Genomic DNA, 22,846 nt, shown 5'->3' with positions numbered 1-22,846 from the left:
GTAAGCCCAGAAATGAGTCTGGGGCAGGTGCCAGTGAGATTGCAGTTGGGCAAAGGTAGGAAACTGACCACCCTCCACAGTGAGGAAATCCTGAAGGGATATACACACCCTCTGCTCCCACTGTTGAAACCAAGAATGACCCACTCCCGGTGGAAAGTCGACATTCCGATACAATTGCAACAAGAGGGAAGCTGCCGGAGTTTTCCCCTGCCGACGCTGCCACCACCACCACCACCACATACGGCGCAGGGGCAGAAGAAATGCAAACTTAGGCCCCCCTCCTCCTGGGATAACCGACAGCGGAGCATGAAGAAGGGACAGGACCAAGTGGGGGGCACACCAGGATTCCACCCATCCCGGGGGAAAAATTTATAACAACCCGACCAACCTTCATGGATAAACCGAACCAAAGCTGCTATGTTGTAGTAACGAAAATCAGGAAGATTCAAACCGCCCCTAAATTTATCCAAAGCCAAAGTGGCATAGTTAATCCGGGCTCGCTTATGACGCCAAATAAAGAAGGAGATATAGATTGAAACAGGCACACATCCTTATCAGTAACCCAAAGAGGAACTGTCTGCAAAGGATACAGGATCTTGGGAAGAAGTATCATCTTAGACAAAGCCACTCAACCCCAGACTCCCAACGGAAGGTTTCTCCATTTATCACACAAATGCTGGATCTCATCCAGATGGCGTCGCACATTATAGTTGTATAGAAGCTTGAGATTATGACTTAAATACACACCAAGGTACCGCATCAGCCCCCGTACCAGTCGTATCTCTAGACCCATATGCCCAGTCTCCAACGTAGTGGACTGCAACGGGAGAAGTTCAGACTTATTGCAATTGACTCACAGGCCAGAAATGTCCCCAAAGGAAAGAACAAGAGCTAGGGCATGCCCCAGATCTTGGCAGGGTTGGTCCAGATAAAAGAGAATGTCATCGGCAAAGAGATTAATGCAGCTCTCCTGCTCCCCAAGGCAAATACCCCGAAGATGCAGATTGTGGTATGCAGCCTATGCCTGCTAGGAGTGTCCCCAGAACAGTGCACAGTTAAAAAGCAAACACTACACAAACAGCCCCATTTAAACCCCGAATGGAGACAGTAGATGACTTTCCCTCCTTGACTTATAGAGGAAGCGAGAGAGCAGAAGTGCAGGTTTCCCATCCCCTACACAATCCTAGGCTAGTTCCCAGGAAATCATTTTCACCTGAGGGCTTGGGGCGTGGCTGCAGACTGTTGTCCCAAAGAGCTAAGCTGGTTAGAAAATCAGAGGCAGCAGACACAGCTAGAGGACAGGCAGCAGCGCTCAGGGCTCAGAGCTCTGAATAGCAGTCACCTTTCAGAATGCATGGAGCTGACAGAGGCTGGAGCGGAACCGCCTCTCTGCATGCTTGAAGTTCCTCAAGACATGGAGCTGGACCCTGAGCCAAATGCTGAGCTACTGAATGAAGTCCTACCGATGGAAGTTTGCTGTATCAAAAGCAAGTAGCTGAAACTGCATAAGTGAGTAACTGAAACCTTGCTTACCTAAGCTGCTTCCAAGTTGTTTGGTAACCCTGAGGGAGCTGAAGAGTCGTGAGAGCTCCTATGAGAACTGTAAAAGACTTGTCTTGGGGTTTTTTTTGAGTTTACTGTTTCCCCTGGATGGGAGAAGGACTGTTTCAGACCCAGGCAGTGGGGTTTGCCCCGCGTTCTCAGTGATGGGATAGAGAGCCTATTATTGGCAAAGTTGTTACCACATGGAGCACACTGCCTGGCCAGCACGTCAGATGCTGGGAGGGTCAGTGCCATAGCACTGACTCAGGCTGAGGTTATCAGCACCAGACACTGTTTTGTTTTTGGAGATTTTTTTTCAGTTACTGAACTGTGAATTGGCTGCAGAACCAGTCTCAGCTTTGAGGAAGATTTTGCCTTATGTGTTTGGAACTATATCTATCCAATATTTACTCAGAGACTGTTTGGTTATATATTTTGATTGTTTTTGGGACTATTCTTATGCACAGAACATCCTGACAAATTTTGTGTTTTGTTTGATTAAGATGGAAACAAGCAAGGTAGCTTGATTATTTTTGAGTTGGAGAATAAACCCAAGTTTGCCTGAAGATTACTTATCTGGTGTGGCGGTGTTTCTTTCTCTGAACATTTCTTTTCCTTTCCTTGTGCTGCCCGTTGTGGCTCACAAGAGTTTTTCTTGTCCCGGTGTCCCAGGACCCATTGCCCTGAGGATGCCGGTGACAGGATCTCCACAAATCTTAGTGGCCAAGGGTTCGATAGCTAACACGAAGAGCAGCGGAGACAATGGGCAGCCCTGTCGCGTCCCCCTACCCAAGGCAAACAGAGCAGTGAATTGACCCTTTATTAAAAGTCGTACTTGCGGTCGGATATATAAGCTGCAGATCCATTGATGAATAGGGCCCTCAATGCCAAACTGACTCAAAACCCAGAAGAGATAATGCCAGGAGATGCTATCAAATGCCTTCTCCATGTCCAGGCCCACAATAGCTGATGCTCCCTCCAGCCCACGTCTGGAATGGAGGGCCATCAAAGCGCGAGCTAGATTCATTGATGCATATTGGCCCGGCACGAACCCGGCCTGGTCAAGAATCAAAGTGACAAGAATGCATTCCAACGGTTTGCCAAGATTGTGGCAAAGAGCTTGGCATCCTGGTTAAGAAGAGAAATGGGCCAAAAGGACCCCACCTGGGCCGGGTCCTTACCTGGTTTAGGCAATAGCACAACGTGGCCCAGATTAGGGATCCCCAAGCTCTGCTCCGCAGACAGTATATTAAATGCCTCCGCCAACACAGGAGAGACCTGATCCGACAAGATCTTGTAGTATTCAGAGCCAAACCCATCAGGTCCCAGTGCTTTAGTTAACTTGAGCTTCTTAATACTGAGCTGCACCTATCCAGGAATAATAGGTACATTCAATTGCTCCAACTGAGCAGCCATCAACCTAGGAAGCGTGAGCCCCTGAAAGAAAGCATCTCTATCAGAGTCCGAGAACAGGCGGTTCGCATACAGAAATTCATAAAAGTGAACAAATTGTTGTTGTATCTCCTGCTCCTGGGTGAAACGATTACCTTTCGGGTCCTGAATAGACAGAATAACCTGACGCTTCCGTGGAGGGCGGATTAGGTTAGCCAATAGCCTACCCGTCTTGCCTCCCCAGGAATAGCACAGTTATTAACGGGTGTTATCCATGTGGGTGACATCATCCACGGAGCCCTGGAGAGCTTTTCAAGTAAACTTGATTGAAGATTTCAAGTTTGCTAGTGCTGCACCACGCATGTGTTTGCCCTCCTGCTCCATTAGAGGGCGCATCCCCTCCTTGTGGTCTTCAGTTCAGATAGCTAGTAAAGAAGCCAACCCGGGGAGGTGGGAGGGTTGCGAGAATATCTGCCTGCTGTCCCTGGATAACACCCGTTACAGTAAGTAACTGTGCTTTATCCCAGGACAAGCAGGCAGCATATTCTCTACATGTGGGTGACCTCCAAGCTAACCAAAAAAGGGACGGAGGGAAATTGGCAATTCAGGAAAACAGATTACGCAAAACCGACTGGCCAAACTGGCCATTGCGCCTGGACAAAGTATCCAGACAATAGCGAGAGGTGAAGGTATGAACCAAAGACCAAGTGGCAGATCTCCTCAATTGGCGTGGACCTGAGGAAAGCAACAGAAGCCGCCATCACTTGGACTTTATCCCCGTAACCCGACCGCGCAGCGAGAGACCAGCCTGAGCGTAGCAGAAGGAAATACAAGCAGCCAACCAGTTGGACAAGGTGCGCTTGGAAACAGGACGTCCCAACCAATTAGGATCGAAGGACAAGAAAAGTTGAGGAACCGTCCGGTGAGACTGAGTGCGTTGGAGGTAGAAAGCCAACGCCCTCTTACAGTCAAGAGTGTGAAGAGCCACTTCACCAGGATGAGAATGGGGCTTAGGAAAAAACACCGGAAGAACAATAGACTGATTAAGGTGGAAATCCAAAACCACCTTAGGCAAGAATTTGGGATGAGTATGCAGGACCACCTTGTCATGATGAAAAAACGTAAAAGGCAGGTCTGCCACTAATGCCTGCAGTTCATTGACCCTACGAGCAGATGTGAGAGCAAGCAGGAAGATCACTTTCCAAGTAAGGAACTTCAGATGAACCTTATCCATGGGCTCAAAGGGAGGTTTCATCAATTGAGCAAGAACCTCATTAAGATCCCAAACCACCATGGGCGGCTTGAGGGGAGGATAGACATTCAAGAGACCCCTCATGAAGCGAGAAACCACATGGTGGACAGAAAGCGATTTCCCATCAAGCTGCCGATGAAAGGCAGCAATCGCACTGTGATGGACACGAACAGAATTGGTTTTGAGGCCAGACTGAGACAAATGAAGCAAATAATCCAGAACCGAGGACAAAGAGGCAGACAGAGGTTCCACCCGGTTCGAAGCACACCACGTGGCAAATCTAGTCCACTTCTGGGATTAACACTGCCTAGTAGAAGCCTTCCTAGAAGCTTCCAGGATATCCCTCACCGACTGGGACAACTCAAAGGAAGGAGTCAGGTGGAAAGGAACCAAGCTTTCAGATGCAGAAACTGCAGATTGGGATGCAACAGTGAACCCCGACTCTGAAACAACGGAGAAGGAAACACAGGCAGAAGCAGAGGTTCCCCGACACTGAGTTGAAGAAGAAGGGAAAACCACGGCTGCCGAGGCCACCAAGGAGCGATCAGAATCATGGTGGCGTGGGCCGACCTGAGATGTACAAGTGTCCTCAGAATCAGTGGAAAGGGAGGAAACGCACATAGGAACCGGCCCGTCCAATCGAGAAGGAAAGCATCCGCCTCGAGACAATCCGGGGTGTACACCCTCGAGCAGAAATGAGGCAATTCGCGATTGAGGAGCGAAGCGAACAGATCTATCTGCGGAGTCCCCCAGCGAGCAAACACCTGTCGCAGAGTCTGGGAATGAAGAGACCACTAGTGCGGCTGAAGAAGACGACTCAGCTTGTCTGCCAGGCAGTTTTGCTCGCCCTGGATGTAGACCGCACGAAGAAAGATGTTGTGGCACAACGCCCACTCCCAAAGGCGCAGAGCCTCCTTGCAGTGGGGCAGGGAACCCGTTCCCCCCTGTTTGTTGACGTAATACATCGCCACCTGGTTGTCCGTACGAACCAGGACCACCCGATCTTGAAGCAAATGACGAAAGGCCACCACATCATTGCAAATGGCCCGAAGCTCCAGCAGATTGATGTGGCATCGACAGTCCGCACTCAACCACAGGCCTTGAGTCCGTAGACCGTTGAGGTGCGTCCCCCAGGTGTACGCCGAGGAGTCCGTCCTCAGAACCTTGTGATGTGGAGGAGCAAGAAATAGCAACCCTCTGGAAAGATTGGAAGAGTTGGTCCACCAACGGAGCGACCGTTTCAAGGAAGGAGTCACTGCAATATGTTGAGAAGCGGGATCCCAATCCTGCCGCCACTGAGAGGCCAAAGTCCATTGGGGAACCCGAAGGTGCAACCTGGCGATCGGCATGACATGCTCGGTGGAGGCCATGTGGCCCAAGAGGATCATCATTTACTTGGCTGAGACCGAAGCCTGGAAAGCGACCAGCTGGCTCAGTCGAATAAGGATGTCTTGTCGAGACGGAGGAAGAAACGAACGTAGGCAAACCATGTCCAGCATGGCCCTGATAAATTGCAGGGATTGAGAGGGGCACAACTGGGACTTTGGGAAGTTTACCTCGAACCACAGACGCTGAAGAAAGGTAATAGTCTGACAGGTCGCTGAAATAACCTTCTCCCTCGACGGAGCTTTGATCAGCCAGTTGTCGAGGTACGGGAAGACCTGGAGTCCCTGCGACTGCAGGGCCGCCGCCACCACCACTACCACTAGGCACTTCATAAAGACCTGTGGGGACGAAGCAAGCCCGAACGGGAGGACCCTGTACTGCAGATGGAGGTCCCCCACCTGAAACCGAAGGAACCAGCGACAAGCCGGGTGGATCGGAACGTGTAGGCCTCCTTCAGGTCGAGGGAACACAACCAGTCCCCCTTGTCCATCAAGGAATACAAAATGGGAAGCGAGAGCATCCTGAACTTTTCTCGAACCAGGAACTTGTTCAGCTTCCGAAGGTCCAGGATAGGGCGGAGGTCCCTGGTCTTCTTGGGGACCAGAAAGTACCGGGAATAAAATCCCAAGCCCCGCTGACAAGTGGGAACCTCCTCTACCGCCCAAAGACGCAGAAGAGCCCGAGCTTCCAGAAGAAGCAAGGGAAGCTGCGCCCAGTTGGAAAGAGACACTCCTGGAGGCCAGTCCGGTGGCAACGCCCGGAAGTTCAGGGAATCCCCTCTCGGATGACGGAGAGGACCCAAGAGTCCAAAATGATCAGCGCCCAGTTGTGGTAAAAGGCGCGAAGACGGCTCCCGATAGGCAGAGGGGAGGGATCCAGGGCGGAGGAGGCCAGCCCCCTCACGCCGAGACAGTTAAAAGGATGGTGCCAGCTCAGCCGCCGCAGGGGTCTGAGGTTTAGGAGGGGCCCGCTGCTGCTGCTGGCGCTGAGGAGGCCGCGAAAAGGCCGGCGTAGACTTCTGCGGATACCGCCTGGGGGGCATCCGATAAGCCTTGAGAGGGGTGGGCTTTGGCTTAGTCCGAACCAAGGATGCAAAGGACCGTTCATGTTCCGAGAGGTGTTTGGTGGCAGCCTCGATGGAATCATCGAAGAGCTCATTCCCCAAGCAAGGAAGATTTGCCAACCGATCCTGCAGGTTGGGATCCATATCGACAATGCGGAGCCACGCCAACCGAAGCATGGCCACTGCAAAGGCCAAGACCCAAGCTGCAAAGGCCGAGACCCAAGAGAGAAAGCTCGAAGGTATCGTAAGAGGCCTGAAACATATACAGCCGAAGCTGCAAAAGAGTATCCACAAGCCGGCAAAAGTCCGCACGGCGCTGGGTGGGCAGATCCTCCTGGAAAGAGGTCAGGGATTTCACACACAACTTGAGATAAGACGCAAAGGTAAAGTTGTAGTTCAGCACCCTGTTTGCCATCATCGAGTTCTGGTACAGGCGCCTCCCAAACTTATCCATAGTCCGGCCCTCCCAGCCCGGCAGAACGGCTGCAGACACCTTGGAAGGGTAAGACTTCTTGAGCGTAGACTCCACCATCAAGGATTGGTGGGAAAGTTGAGCCTTCTCAAACCCCTTACATGGAACCTTCCGGTACCGGGACTCCATCTTGGATGGAATGGTCGGAACAGCATAAGGGGTCTCCAGATTGCGAAAGAAAGTCTGCTGCAAGATCGGGTTCAAGGGGAGCCTTAAAGACTCCCTGGGAGGATGGGGAAGATCCATCTCCTCCAAAAATTCCTTGGTGTATTTGGAATCTGACTGGAGGTCCAGGTTCCTTGCCTTCCCCATATCATGAACAAACCTGGTGAAGGAAGAGGGTCTGCTCTCAGACTGTCCCTCAAGGGGGGTAGTCGACCGAGACCACAAGGCAGTGGAAAAGGAGGGAGAAGCCTCCCTAGAATAGCATATCCGAGTCCACCAGCGCAGAAGCCGAGGAAGCCCTGCTATAAGAACGGGGCGGAGTTGGGGACAGCCAACGTTTAAAGGTCCCCGGAGGGGGGACCCCGGGGTCCGGGGTACAGAAGCCCGATGACGCCGGGGAGACAAGCCCTGAGAAAAAGAGGGAGAACCCCTCGAGGCCAGGACCTCCCAGAGCGGAGCCCCAGACCGGGAAGGGGACCTCAACAGGCGCGAGTTACACAAGGTCAAGTCAGAGACCTGAAGAGACCCGGTAGAGCGAGGACCCGGAGATCTGCCCTGCCTTGGGGGAGAGTCCCGAGATCGCTTCGCCAGCCGCCGAGACGAGGTCAAGGGATGCCTCGACCGGCGCTTCGACCGAGGGCGAGGTACGCCTCAAAGGAATAATAATAATAACAGCTTATATACCGCAATACCGTGAAGTTCTATGCGGTTTACAAAGATTGAGCAAAGGTACAAATTGATTGACTTTAAGAGGGGAGGAAGAAAGAGGGTTAATAGGACAGGAAATCCATTTTTGAGGAGGGAGTGATCAATAGAACAAGTTAATCGCTATAGAGGGGAGAGAGAAGAGAGGATCAGTTGTCTAGATACTTTAGGAACAGGTGTGTTTTTAGACGTTTCCTAAATTCCTCATAAGTAGTGGGCGAAAGCAATTGTTCTAGGTCTTTACCCCATGATGCTGCTTGGTGCGAGAGAAGAGGCGAAGAGGCGAAGAATCCGACGAGGACAGACATCGAGACCAACGCACCTTGCCCTGAGGAGCCTTGACATGACGCTCAGGCAGGTTCACCACACGCGAAGTCGGGGTTGGGCCCAAGTGAGCCAAGGCCGAGGAGAGCTCCGAGGAGATAATGGCCTTCAGCATGTCTTCGAACATCGGCACCAAGACCATGTTAGGCCTGTCTGGTGCAGCAGTGCATTCCACCGAGGGCGACCTCGAGGATGAGTATTCCCTTGTGGTGGAAGCACGCTTGGAGGATTTGAAAGGATTCATCGAGGCCGGCAGGACTGCACTCACCGCATGGACAGCCGGAGACTCCGAGGGTGGCTTCTTCACCAGCGCTGACCCTGAAGGAGGAAGAGGAGACTTACCCGGAGCCGAGGTCTTCGAGGTCGAGGGTGCCGAGGCCTTCGAGACTGAGGGCGACTTGCTTGGGGCCGAGGTCTTTGAGGCCGACGCCGAGGCCGAAACCGGGGCCAAAGCGAGGTCAGCCTCCACGGCGAAGAGCTCCGCCATACGTGCTCGACAACGTCAAAGGGCGCAAGATTGGAGTGTCGCACAACGGGGGCAGGAGTCAGTCAGATGATCAGCCCTCAGGCACAGGATACACCAACGGTGCGGGTCGGTGATGGAAATTACCGGACCGTACTGGGTGCACTTCTTAAACCTGGTGAGAGGCCGGGATATAAGGCAAGAACAGGCCGCAGCCACAGTAAACCGGGAGCCCCCGGTCACCAAACCGAAAAACAAAAAGACACTCGTCAATGAGAAAATAACAAAAGAAAACCGCACAGCGACTCCCGAATAAAACAAAGAAACCCCGGTGCTAGAAAGGCACTTTGAAACGCAGAGAAAAATAGACAGGGCTTTCTGGCTCTGTGGAAAACTAAAAACTGAAGACCACGAGGAGGGGATGCGCCCTCTAGTGGAGCAGGAAGGCACACACATGCGTGGTGCAGCACTAGCAAACTTGAAATCTTCAATCAAGTTTGCTTGAAAAGCTGTCCGCGACGAGCTCCGTGGATGACATCACCCACATGTAGAGAATATGCTGCCTGCTTGTCCTGGGATAAACAATTTATACCGTTGAAAATAAATATCACGAGAAGCCCACTGTGTTAAAATAGTGTCAATCTGTCGCCGTACGGTAAGCAGGCGAAGTTTATCATCCACGGAAAGGGAAGTGCAATGGCGCGCCCTCAACTGGCGAAGCTCCCCCGATAGTCAACAAATCGGCATCCATTTTCTTCCACGTACGAGAAAGATAAGCAATAATGAAACCCCGCAGAACCACCTTGGAGGCCTCCCAGAATAGCACCCGAGGGACATCTTCAGTATTGTTATTAGAACTATACTCCAACCACTGCTCCCGAAGATATTTATGAAATTCTAGATCTCTATAAAGATAACACAGAAATTTCCAATGGCGTTCCCTTAACTCAGGAGTAAATTGAAGTTCCATGACAACCAGTGCGTGATCCAACAAGGGAACCTCCTCAATGTCTATCCCAGACACCCTGGGAAGCAGAGAGGGCGAGACCAACAGATAGTCCAACCGAGCATACACACATTGTGTGGATGTGAGTAAAAAGTGTAGGTGCGTTCTGTGGGGTGCAAAATCCTCCAGGTGTCCAACAACTGTAACTGGCTAAGTAAAAAATTTACCCCCTTGGCTCCATGGTCCTTTGCCCCCGCCTTTGCCGGAGTACAGTCCAAGGCAGGATCTACCGTGATGTTAAAATCTCCTCCCACCAGTGGCTGGTAATCTGGATACATGGCTATCTTGGCAAGCAGGACTGAAAAAAATTTATGATTATACACATTAGGAGCATACAGATTGCACAATAACCAGTTATGCCCCCATAATTCCCCCAACACTATAACGAAACATCCCTCTTGGTCTTGGAGGACTTTATGTATATGGAAGGGCAGTTGTTTATGAATAAGTATCGCAACCCCCCACTTCTGGGTGCCAAAGGAGGAAGAGCAAACCTCACCCACCCAATCTCTTCGGAGCTTGAGGTGTTCGGCAGTGGAGAGATGGGTTTCCTGCACAAAAGCAATGTCAGTCCCCCTCTTCCTGAACCAGTTCAGAACCTTCTTCCTCTTAACAAGGGAGTGGATGCCATCTACATTTAAAGTGGCTATAGTCAACTTAGTCATGGAGGCAAAATGCTCTCAAAGGCAATAGTCGATAACAAAACAGTAAAAAAGATGGAAAGCCCCCCAACTAGGCCCCCCATCCCGAACCTCTGAAGCAGTATCACCCCGGGAGGTCCCAGGACTCTCCGGAGCAAGACAAACCCCCCTCCATGGAAGCTGCACCACAACTCTGCCAACCCTCCCCCCTAACCACACTCAACCACCACACATACCAACACGCAAACACACCAGGCATCTCCCCACAACCCCACTCACTCCCCCCAAACCCACCCTCTCCTCAGAGAAAACCATCCCCAGAAGTACTCCCAAAACTCCAAAACCACATAGAAAGGAAAAAACTAAGAACAAAAAACTGCACTCCCAAAGACTGGAGCAACCTAAAGTCCAAGTCTGAACTCTCGACCCAGAGTCTCCCACAGAGATGGCCACTGCTATAACTGTAAGGAAGTTAGAAACATAGAAAATGACGGCAAAAAAGGGCCACGGCCCATCCAGTCTGCCCACACTAATGACCCACCCCCTAAGTTCAGCCAGCTCCGGGCCCAGCAGCCTCACCAACAGCCCAGACGAAAAGTTACCAACAGTATGTAAGCTGCAGAAGGTGGAAACAAAGACACAGGGTCCGGCAGCAGACAGTCCACCCCTCAGGACCAGAAGCAGACCTGTGGTGCCTTGCGGTACATCTGCCCTGTACCATCTCGAACCGGGCACCGCACTCCCACTTGGATGAAAAGAAGAAGCAGCCAGGCAAAGCTGCCCTCAGCGGTCCAAGCCATCCCAGAAAACAGGGGTAAGCCGCAGATGGAGAGCACGAAGGGCAGCCTGCAGAATCAAGCCACTGGATCAGCCGCCGGCGCTCCACCATCAGCAATTGCCAGCAGGGAGTCCAGAAAGTGCTGTGCTGCTGCTTTATCAGTAAAGGTCTGGGGCTTCCTGTCTCTCCATATGCGCAGTGACGCTGGATACACAAACGCAAACCTTACTCCCCTACGATGAAGCATACTGCAGAGGCGCCATTTCCTTGCGAAGGGATGCCACGTGCAGGGAGTAATCATTGAATAACAACAACTTTTTTCCTTCATAGTCCACCTGACCAGCTTTCCTATAGGCTTGCAGGAAAAGCTCTTTTTCTTTCCAGTTGATGTAGCGAGCAATTGCAGCCCAAGGACGATTTTTATCCCCCGAACGCTGACCCATGCGATGTACTCATTCGCAGGTAAATCCAGCTGCCGGAATCTCCAAGCCGAGCTTAGTCGGGAGCCAGACTTGAAAAGAATGGTAGATGTCTTGGTCCGCCAGGAGCTCCGGAAGTCCCACCACTCTTAGGTTATTCCTACGCTGACGATTTGCCTGCTCGTCCAGCCGGCCTGTCAGTGCAGCCACCTGAGCTCGCAAGGTGACCACTTGCGCTCTATCTTGTAGTGCTGCATCTTCTCCATCGGAGACATGCTGCTCCACCGCCGCGATACGGCTAGCCTGCGACTGCGATACGGCTAGCTACAGCCGACTGCAGCTTAAGCAGACGGTCTTCCAGGGCTGCAGTCACCAGGCGTGAGATTTCCTGAGCCCAATTTCCCCACTGCGCCGGGGCAGAAGTCGCGGTCGGCGAGGATGCCATTTTGGATTCCGGGATGGCTTGTTTATGTTTCAGCAGTTTTGCCGAGTGTACCGGCATACTGGGCTGAATCAAGCAGTCAGGAAGTCTCATTCGCGCCCAACACTCGGCGGAAAGCTCCGGGGGACAGCAGGAGCAGTCTAGCAGAACTTCGGGCGGTTTTATACAGGTTTTTGGAGACCGCAGGTCGGAGAGCTCGAGATCACACATCCACTCAAGTCAGACGCATCACGTGACCCCCCTCCTAGTGGGTTTATTTTATAGTCTCTTCACCCCTTTTATAGCCTCTTCACCCCCTTTTCCCTCTCCTACCCACACTGGCACTGTGGTGTAAACAAACAAACAAAAAAGACTTTTCCTCTCTGTTAAATCCTAGCTCACTCCAGAGTTTCAGTTTCAGCCAAAAACAAATATACACTTGTACAAAATTGAAGGAGGACTAAATCAAGATGTCAGGTTAGTTTCAGCGCCAAAATCAAAATTCAATTGGCCTCTAATTCTGGGTCACTTAGGTGCATGCATTGTACCGGCTGAACAAAAGCCTGGTTAACCGATCTCCTAAGGTTGGCTCTGCGTGAGATCCTTTTTTCCTAGTCAAAAAAAAGCACTGCCCATTTAGATCTGGTCCCTTCACAAAAAATAATAAAGACAACCACTGGGAGAGGACGCAAAAATAGCTTTGAATGAACTCCTTTATGCTTTACAAACAAAACAAAAAAAAACCCACAATAGATTAAAAAAAAAAAAGGGGTGGGGAGGAAGCCACCACCCAGCCAGGTGTTGCAAACAAACTACAAAATAAAGCACAGATGAAAGTTTAAGAATAAAAATTCCAAAGATTAGTTAGGACCAGGCCAGGCAAAGCCCCCTCTCGCCCCTCTTCCTACCTGCTCTGGTTTATTTTGGTGTGAGGTTTTATTGAGCTAGAGAACAGACCATGTCACTCACTGCTACTCCTGCAGCTGCCAAACGTCAACAGGCAGAAAGCAAAAAGGGAGACGAGCACATGCGGCCCTCATAGGGTCAGAAGGGTGTGCGTGTCCGTATTCCCCATGGACAGGCCCTTCTCCCCTCTGTCCCCCTTCTACTTTCTTGCCCTTTAGAGTTGACCCACTTTTGTTGTTTTTTTATTTGGTTTTCTTTTGCTGTCACTGAGTTCCCAGAAAGGGGGGGAGGGTTAGGTGCAGAGCTGCCATAAGGTTTGGTCTCAGCTGGAGGGAGAAAAGCAGAGGCTGCAAGGCACAGGAAGGGTTAACCCCAGGGATGTATGGAGGTGTGTGCAGAGACAGAGAGCCGTGCACCTGGGAGGGAGGATGAGCAGCGGGAGACTAAAGCATGCCAGGGATCGCCCTCTGAGATGCAGCCGTTGTATCCCTCCTTCCTCTCTGGCTGCTCATACAGGAGGCAGACAGAAAGAGATGTCTGCTAGTAGGGCCGGCTCTACCGTTACCTATTGGCGGGGTAAGGAAGGAATTTATCAAGCGTCCTTGGCTGGTCCATATATGCACACTTTGTAGAGATGCCGCGTCACTCTAATTTGGAAGCCCATGTCTGGCCTAAGTGCTGCAGCATTTCCGAATCGGCCAGGCTAATTTTTTTTTTAGCAAATCGATTCGAATCGATTCACCCACAGTGAATCGGTGAATCGATTCGAATCATGAATCGGGCAGCACTAGTATGCAGGTAAGGCTAGTCTCAGTTAGGGCACTGGTCTTTAAACCAAGGGCCACCGCATGTGCTGACTGCTGGGCATGATGGACCACTGGTCTGACCCAGCAACGGAGATTCTTATGTTCTTCTGTTTAATACTCCATGGAAGAAACCACACTGCAACATATATTTACCTCTCCTTTCCCCTTCACCAGTTTCCACTCCTCATACAATCCCCTTTGTTGCTCAACTTTATTCAACGTCGGTACAGTTGCAATTTAACCATCCAGTTTCCTCAACACTCCCTCCTGAAGAGGGAACTCGTCCCCTCCAGCATCCCTCCAGCTCGCTTCTGGCTGCCACAAGATAATAATCTGCAATATTTAGTTGGTCTTCTCCCCCAAAAGGCAAATCACAGGTCCAGCTCCAGAACTTCATTTGCTATTTCTTGTTCACCACAAATGATAAAAATTCCCATTACCTCTTCTCTCTCTGTATAAAACTACTCACTTGTAAAAAGTGGATAAAATCAGCAGCTTCAGACCCTCAAGTTCCAAATTCCCTCAGAGTTCCCCAGTCTATAGTCCCCCTGACCCCTTTGTTTTCCACCTGTGAAATTCCCAGGTACAAATTCTCAATTATGTCTAATGGCCAACAGCCCTGAATAGCAAGTTCCAGTTAGCGAGAGGTGATGAGAGAGTGTTGATAAGGGTTCAGAAAAGAGAGCTAAGATTATGGAAATATGGAAGCAGCGACAGGCTTTAGCAGTTTGTTGGATCTGAGCGGAGGAGAGGAGTCAAAGATGACCCCGAGATTGCAAGCTGACGCAACAGAGAAGAGGAGGAAGTGGGTTTAAGCAGAAAGATACAGAGTTTGGTCTTATCCATTTTCAGTTTTAGATAGTAGTGAGATATCCAGGCATCAATCTCAGATAGACAGGCTAAGAGTAGGATTAGGATTCCTGTAGAAATATCTGGTGTGGAGAGGTAGATCTAGATCTGGGAGTCATCCCTGTGATAATTCTCATCTCTTTTGGACTATCATACCATTCCTATTGCACTGGAAGTAAATTTATCCCTTACCCAGAGAGTTCAGCATCTGATAATTCTCCTTCATCACCTCCCTGTAGAGCTTCTTCTGCTCTTCATTTAAGTAGTCCCACTCCTCCTGGGTGAAAGAGACAGTGATGTCCTCAAATGTCACCTGCTTCTAAAACATAAACCAAAATCACACTCAGCATCTTCTGCAGCACCTCTATAAAGAAGCCTCCCAGGGTTGATGCTCATTGGGTAGAAGGAAAATGTACATAATTTGCAATGACATAACACAGAATCTCAGAACAGAGTTATATTTCAGGAGACCTCCCAGTCCTGGGGTTCATGAGGCAGAGGGAAATGTTTTTGGTGTATATAATTCACAACCACATAATCCCAGAGCACTTCTCAGCACTGGGCTCAGTAGGGCAGAGGGAAAGATTTATGTGTGTATATAATTTGCAGGCACATAATTCACAGTCCCAGAGCAGGACTATAGCAAAAGGAAGCAGTCACATCCCACAATCTCCCCTTGTGAGACTCTGATCTCTCTCCTTCCCCTCAGGAGGGTCCCAAAGTGTCTTTCCTCAGCCCCAGGTCTGCTCAGGGTCCTGACTCTGCACTATCCCAGGTCAGAAAGCTGCAGCAGTGTTGTAACAAGAAGGAAGAAGCTAGGGGACTCTCCTACCTGGGCAGAAGCTCCCTCGGGCATTTTCCTCTCTACTTTTGTACTTTCCAGGATTAGAAATGAATCTGGGGCTCTTTCTCCGGCTTAGGGTTTGTCTCCTGTCGTGTGACAGAAGGAACAAAACAGACAGGAAGTGAGATTTAGATCTCTAAGGCTCATTTCCTGTTGGGCACAGGCTGATGACATCACAAAGGGGAGGTGGTGCTTCACACTGATTGAGAGACGCGGTCTTGTCTTCTCGGTTCTGCTCCTTTCAGTGCTGATTGGTCAGAAAATTGATCCACTAGCACTGTGAGAGAGAGAGGAGGAGGAGGAGGAGTTTCAGCTCCTACTGGCACACGGTCAGAATGATCCCGGCGGGGAGAGAGGAGGAGTTTAAGTAGGGAGAGAGGGAGGGAAGGAGGAGGAGTTTCAGCTCCTATTGGCACTCATTGGTCAGAATGATCCTGGCGCGGGAAGAGAGGGAGAGAAGGAGGAGCAAGGTTGGAAGCAGGGCCGGATTAATTGTTCGACTCAAGTACATTGTGCCCCCTGACCTTTCCCCCCCTCCATGTTTTGTTGGGGGTTTTTTTAATTTAGAATTTTTAATAAATGTTTACAACAGAAACATAATAGGATATGGAAGTCCAAAAGACAAAAACAATTTTACATAAAATCACAAACTAGGAAATTCCATCTAGCCCTCATAAAGTGGAGAGGAGTGCTATTATTAACGTGACCATTTTTTTTTTTTTTATCAAAACAGGACATCTATAATGGTAAACATAAAATTTTAAAAAAAACACAAAGCACACTGTACGCAGAGAAAATGTTAATTATTTATGAGTTTCGGGGTTTTTTCAAAGATGTCAAGGCAGATTACTTTAAAATATGCAATGTCAGTAACTATAGAAAAATAGACAAATATAGTGCAAAATATAGACAGTAAATATAAATTCTCAAAACGGACACATATTGATCATTAAATTTAAAATAAAATAATTTTTCCTATCTTTGTTGTCTGGTGATTTCATGAGTCTCTGGTTGCACTTCCTTCTGACTGTGCATCCAATCTTTCTTTCACATCCAACATTTCTTTCACAATCCAGCCCCATCCCCTTTGGTTCCAGGTCTTTCTCTCTTTTCCCTCTGTTACCCTCCCCAGATCCAGTGTCAGTTCTCATTTGTACCTTTGTTCCAGGTCTCCCTCTCTCTCCCTCCTCTGTTATGATCTTAAATCTCCCTGTTCTTCCCCAGGGTCTCTCCCTCTCTGTCTGAACCTCCCATAGTCCTGTATCTGCCTCCTGTCTTTCCCCTTTGGTCCAGGCCTTTCTCTCTCTAGTCTTTCTAATCTGCTTACAACCCCCCCCCCTCCCTTCTTTGCCTCTTTCTCACCTTCCTTCCTCCCTCTCATCAGATTTTAGCATATCTCTCTTCTCCTTTTCTCCCCTCAGATCTGGTATCTGTCTCCTTCCTTTTTTCCTCCTCCCAGGTTTGGTATCTGTCTCCTCCCCTTCCCCCCTGCTCAGGCATCTCTCTGCTCCCTTCCTCCTGTTCTACCATCTCAATTTATTTTCTGCCTCTGTCTAAATTCTTTCTTACTATTCAGTCCTCAATTTCCCTCTTTCATTGTCTACCTATACCTCTTCATTGTCTACCTATAGCTTGCCACCTCTTTCCCTCACCCCTTCCAGTATCTAACTCTATCCTCTTCCCTCAATCCAGCATGTGCCCTCTTTTTTTTCTCCTTCCCACTTCCTTCCAGCGTCTGCTCCCCCTCTCCCTCCACTTCCATTCAGTCTGCCCCCCTCTCCCCCACACTTCCATTCAGTGTCTGTCCCTCCTCTCCCCCCCCACTTCCATTCAATGTTTGTCCCGCCTCTCCTCCACACTTCCATTCAGCGTCTGTCCCTCCTATCCCCCACACTTCCAGCGAAGGTGGTTGAAAGAAAGGCCTCTTCAACTGTATTGTCCAAAATACACTTTCACAAGAAAGATTTAAAAGATGTCATATAAAACATAAACAGTGCTCCTTTGGTTTAAATGGGATGTGTCTCAAAAAATGGAGGAAAAGCCTCAGACTGAAGCCTTCCCACCACCATAAAGGTGGTCCAAGGTTGTTGGGTGATAACCTCACTGGCAAAAAAACCTCCATTGCACTCCCAAAGTGTAAAAACCTTAAGCAGGACTGTCTGTGCAGGATGATAGAACAAAGAAACTTTCAACTTATCGAGCGGGATCGAGAGCGGCAGAACCTAGAGCGATGCAAGCAAGTGGAAAAGTCCCGCGGCATCTCTCTTTGGTTTTACTGTCCAGTTTAGCATTACCGGCGCAGCCGAAGGCAGGGCTGATGGCAGCTAAGAGAGCTGCCTGGATCGCGGGGCCCCCTTGACATCCCCTAATGCCGGCCCTGAGAATAGGGAGGGTGTTAACCCTAACCCCCTCCCATCTGTATGAAAAACATGATTTTTAGTAACAAGCCACATGTCACACATGAGTACCTAGGAAAAGGCAGCATCTTAATACTGCAGTGAGCAGTACAACATCAATACACCCATTGTAAAACTAAACAAGCCAGACTAGTACAGATCAATCCTGCAGTCAATCCTAACAAAAAAACATGTCTTTCGAACACACAGAATACAGAAAACACCTTCACCTAGTATGAAATGTCATCACAAACTAACCCCTCCCCCTTTTACAAAACTGTAGTGTGGATTTTAGCCATGGTGGTAACAGCTCTGACGTTCATAGAATTCTGAGCATCAGAGCTGCTACCACCACGGCTGGTGCTAAAAAACGCTCCACAGTTTTGTAAAAGGGGGGATAAAATAGAAATACATAGACAAAGGTTAAATTGAACCAGCAAGAAGCTGGACTCTGCATACAATGCAACACCACAGAAACAGTGACACATGTCTCCTAAAGCAATAAATAAATAGAAAATTTTTGTTCTACCTTTGTCTTCTCTGGTTTCTGCTTTCCTCATCTTCTTGTTACTCTCTTCCTTCCATCCACTCTCTGCCATCTCTCTGCCCCTATATGGCATCTTCTCGCCTTCTATGCCCCTTCCAAAAACTGTATGCCTCCCCCTTACATCTCTCCTTTCACCCCCATTGGTCTGGCATCTCTCTCCTCTCCTTCCCTATCCCACACCTCTCTTCTGCAATCCTTTTCTTCCTTCATTTTCCTTTTCAATTTATTTTCTGCATCCATCTAGATTACGTTCTTACTGCCCCCTCATCAATTTCCTTTTTTACTGTCTACCTACAGCTCGCCACCTCTTTCCCTCACCCCCTCCAGTATTTCCCTAAATCAATCCTTTTCCCCCATCATGTGCCCTCCTTTTATTTATCCCCTCCTTCCATCATGTGCCCTCTTTCTCTACCCCTTCCATCTAGTACTGTCTCCTCTCTCTGTCCACTTCCATCGTCTGCTCCCCTCTTTCTCTCCTCCCATTTCCTTCCTGCATTTGCTCCCTTATATCTCCCATCTGCACTTCCATCCAGCATAGGCTCCCCCTCTACCCGCCACACTACCATTCAATGTCTGCCCTTTCTCTCTCCATCCACCCCTCTTCAATCAGCATCTGCCCCCTTTCTTTCCCTCCGATCCTATTCCATCCAGTATCCTTCCTCCTTATGTCTCTCTCCCCTTTCCCTGTACATCAGTTCCATCAGCACTACCCTTCCATAACAACCTGCCCCCTTTCTCTTCCTGCACCACTCTTTCATTCCAGCAGTCCTGCTCCTTTCTCGCAATGACTGTAGCTGCCAGCTGCCGGTCCACCCCACTTCGACGTACTAGCTCTGGAGCAGAGTCGTCAGCCACATGCTGGAAGGTACCGCAATGACTCCAGGCTTTGCTCCGGAAGAAGTAAGTTACGTCAGAGGGGGTTGACCCGGCAGACGCAGGAAGTTGCGGCAAGGACCCGCGATGATTGCGTTTGCCGGGTCCACACCCTCCGACATAACTTACTTCTTCCAGAGGAAAGCCAGCAGACGAGTCATCAGGGGACCTTCCTGCACCTCAGCGCAGCTGCCGACTCTGCTCAAGAGCAGTGTTTTTCTTTTTTTTTTTTTTAATTTTGTTTATTGAAAATGGCAAACGGTCCAGACAAGTAAGTACAATCAGCAAAGTTTAAGTTTAAGTTTATTAGGATTTTATATACCGCCTATCAAGGTTATCTAAGCGGTTGTTACATTCAGGTACTCAAGCATTTTTCCCTCTCTGTCCCGGTGGGCTCACAATCTATCTAACGTACCTGGGGCTATGGAGGATTAAGTGACTTGCCCAGAGTCACAAGGAGCAGCGCGGGGTTTGAACCCACAACCCCAGGGTGCTGAGGCTGTAGATCCAACCACTGCGCCACACACTCCTCCGCAGTACAAAAGGAACACAAAGAATGAGGAGAGCATCAGAAAACAAGCAGGAACAAGCCTCCCCAATATGAAATAGGCTAACAAGAGGGAGGGCATCGCTCAACATGAGGAAAAACATAAGCCAAGCAATCCCAACCCTCAATGCCCACAAGGAGTACAAAGCCAGACCAGACCCCCGGCCATAAATTTTAAAATGTAGAAGCTCCCACAAGCACAGGCACCCATACCACATACCAGACATATCAACCCTCACAACAAGCACTCAACATTCACCCATCCACCACACAGACAATCTAACCAGGCACACCTACCCCACCATACCCAGCCCCCCCCCCACCCCCCTTGGAATGCAAGCAGGAAGCAGATAAAGAAAAAAGGACAACAACATAAGTGGAGAACCCCAGATGGACAGGTGGGCAAAGGATAGCCCGCAAAGAAGGAGAATTAGGGTGTAAGAAGCTCCAGCATACCTTCCCACAAAGCGACATAATGCCTCAGGTCCAGCCTACTAGATTTAGTGTAAGAGCGGATCTCAAATTGTGCCATCTCTCTCAGCTTGGCCCGCCATTGGGCTGTCGGGGGGGGGGGGGGGGTCCGCAGAAACCCAATAAGTCAAAATCAGTTTTTTCGCCACCAAAAAGGCATTGTAAAGGAATCTGTGTTGCGGGGGGGGGGGGGGGGGGGGGGGGAGAAACCCTGGTCCTGTAGAGACCCTTGAAAGCCCAGAAGGAGAGTGCCATAATCCCACTCAACAGAGCTATGGAGAACAGTATCGAGAAGGCCCAGAATCCCCGTCCAAATGGCAAGCCCTGTACATTCAAGAAAAGAGTGAAGATATGTACCAAGCTTACATTTACACTTACTACATAAAGCACTAGCCCAGAGCCCTATCTGGGCCCCCCGCTGCCTAGTAATATAGGCTCTATGCAAAATTTTATACTGCATTTCCTGATAATCTACCGATTTAGAAAAGAGATAAAGAGACCGGAAGCAATCCAGAAATTGGGACTCAGAAATACTCCGACCCAGATCCCCCTCCCAGCTCTCCCATAGGGCACTCATCCCAGAAACTCGAGCAGAGAGCCACAGAGCACCATACCAGTGGGACAGCTGATTGAGCGCAGGCGGAGTAGCTTCAAAACTCCGATCCAGAGTCCCCGTGTCCCAGCCCCGTGCGTGAATCTGTTGTGTTGCTGCCCAATAATGTCGGAGTTGAAGAAAGGAAAACAGAAACCTATGAGGGAAAGCCCATTTCGTCGGGAGCTGTTGGAACGAGGGAAAGGAGCCCTCTGAGACGGCCAATAAGTGGGACATAATGCGGCAGCCCCAGTGTGCCCAGTCTCGGAACGTCATCCGCTCCCAACCAGGGAGAAATCCCGAGTTGCCCTCAAAGGTCATGAAGGGAGAAACCACAACCGGAAGACCCTGCCGGCGCCGCCACCACTGCCAGGCCCTCCAAAAAGGAAACAGAAACGCGGAGCAACCCCCCGAGCGTACCACATGGTCTGGCTGAAAGTGAAGTAAATTAAAGAACTGAAAAGGCTGACTCCAGTGCTCAGCCCATCCCTGTGGGAAATAGCGTGCTGAACCTGTATAACCCTCATGGATCCAGCGTTTAAGGGCCGCTACATTGTACAAACGTAAATCAGGGACATTCAACCCTCCCGCTCCCCTGGCCAACATCATCTTTGTCAAAGCTATACGAGGGGCCTTAGACTGCCAGATAAACCGATAAATCAGGGAATGAAAGTGAAGGACATCCGGGGGGCAGAGCCAGAGCAGCACCGTTTGGAGCGGATAAAGCCATTTTGGAAGCATGACCATTTTCACCAAGGCCACTCGGCCCAGTAAACCCATCCTGCCATTGTTGGTACAACTTCCCAATGGCATCAAGGTGACAAAGGACATTCATGGAGTAAACGTGGCCGGATTGGTGCTCAAATAAATACCCAGATAGCAGACCGGATGAAGCGAAGATGGGATGGGAAGTAAAGCATACCACGGTTCCACAGGGCCACCAGCCAAAAACAAAAGTTCGGATTTACTACAGTTAACCAGCAAGCCTGATAAGGCCCCAAAGTCCCGAACAATGGCCAATGCAGCCTCCAGATGGATAGGGGCCCGATTCAAATAAAGTAAAATATCATCCGCAAACATACTAATTTTACATTCCTGTCCCCCCACCCGAACACCCCGAACAGTAGGGGCCAGGCGTATCTTAATGGCTAGTGGCTCAATAGCCAACAAAAACAGCAGGGGAGATAACGGGCAGCCCTGCTGAGCTCTCCTTTGCAGTGCAAATGCATCCGTCAGACTCCCATTGATGAGTAGCCGAGCCCGGGGATTGGTGTACAATGCTCTGACCCAATCCAGAAAACTCCCCGTAAAACCAAAGCCCTCCAAGACCTGAAACAGGTATTCCCAGGAAACACTATCAAACGCTTTCTCCATATCCAATCCCGTCACCGCCGAGTGTCCCCCCCTTGCCCCTATGCTCGTGAATAGAACCCATCACTTTCAACAAGTTCATAGATGCGTAACGACCCAGTACACAGCCCACCTGATCCGGGTGAATCAGGTCTGGCAAAAAACAATTAAGATGCCGCGCCAGCGTCATAGCCAGTACCTTAACATCCTGATCTAAGAGAGATAGGTCGAAAAGAATCCACCAAATCAGGATCCTTCCCAGGTTTGGGCAGCAACACTATATGGGCCAAGTTATCAGGAAAGGGGCCAGCACCTCCCACCACCACATTACACATCCGACTGAGTGGAAGGGCAACCAAGTCCCGCAATATCTGATAGTATTCCGGTCCCAAACTGTCCGGCCCCGGCGCTTTGGCCAACATCATGGTGGATATCTCATCCGCTGTGATAGGCGCATTGAGAGTCACGGCCTGATTCGCGGTCAACTGGGGCAGTTTCAAGTCAGCAAAGAAGTGAGACATGGCATCGGCATCCAGAGGTCAGCGGCCATATAGAGCCTGATAGTATTGAACAAACTGGGAGGCTATGTGGTGTTCCCCCTCATGACGGACACCCCTGGAATCCTTAATACAGGTG

The 22,846-nt window shown here is 49.9% G+C and overlaps 1 protein-coding gene across 2 annotated transcripts in view; it reads right to left on the bottom strand.

Annotated features, from left to right (window-relative positions):
• The window catches only part of LOC117354578 (gastrula zinc finger protein XlCGF26.1-like), a 79,874-nt gene extending 64,119 nt beyond the window's left edge, over window positions 1–15,755 (bottom strand). For both annotated transcript variants that reach the window (XM_033932342.1, XM_033932343.1), the window contains exons 1-2: window positions 15,423–15,755; window positions 14,783–14,909 (exon numbers count right to left, since the gene is read on the bottom strand). In XM_033932342.1, coding sequence (XP_033788233.1) covers window positions 14,783–14,909; window positions 15,423–15,446 — 151 coding nt within the window. In that variant the 5' untranslated portion in view covers window positions 15,447–15,755. The remainder of the gene's footprint in view (window positions 1–14,782; window positions 14,910–15,422) is intronic.
• Window positions 15,756–22,846: the final 7,091 nt, after the last annotated feature.

This window comes from Geotrypetes seraphini, chromosome 2 (genome assembly GCF_902459505.1).
Source record: "Geotrypetes seraphini chromosome 2, aGeoSer1.1, whole genome shotgun sequence".
NCBI lineage: Eukaryota > Metazoa > Chordata > Amphibia > Gymnophiona > Dermophiidae > Geotrypetes > Geotrypetes seraphini.
Note: the sequence above shows the minus strand (reverse complement) of the source record. Positions and strands in the feature narration are given on the sequence as shown.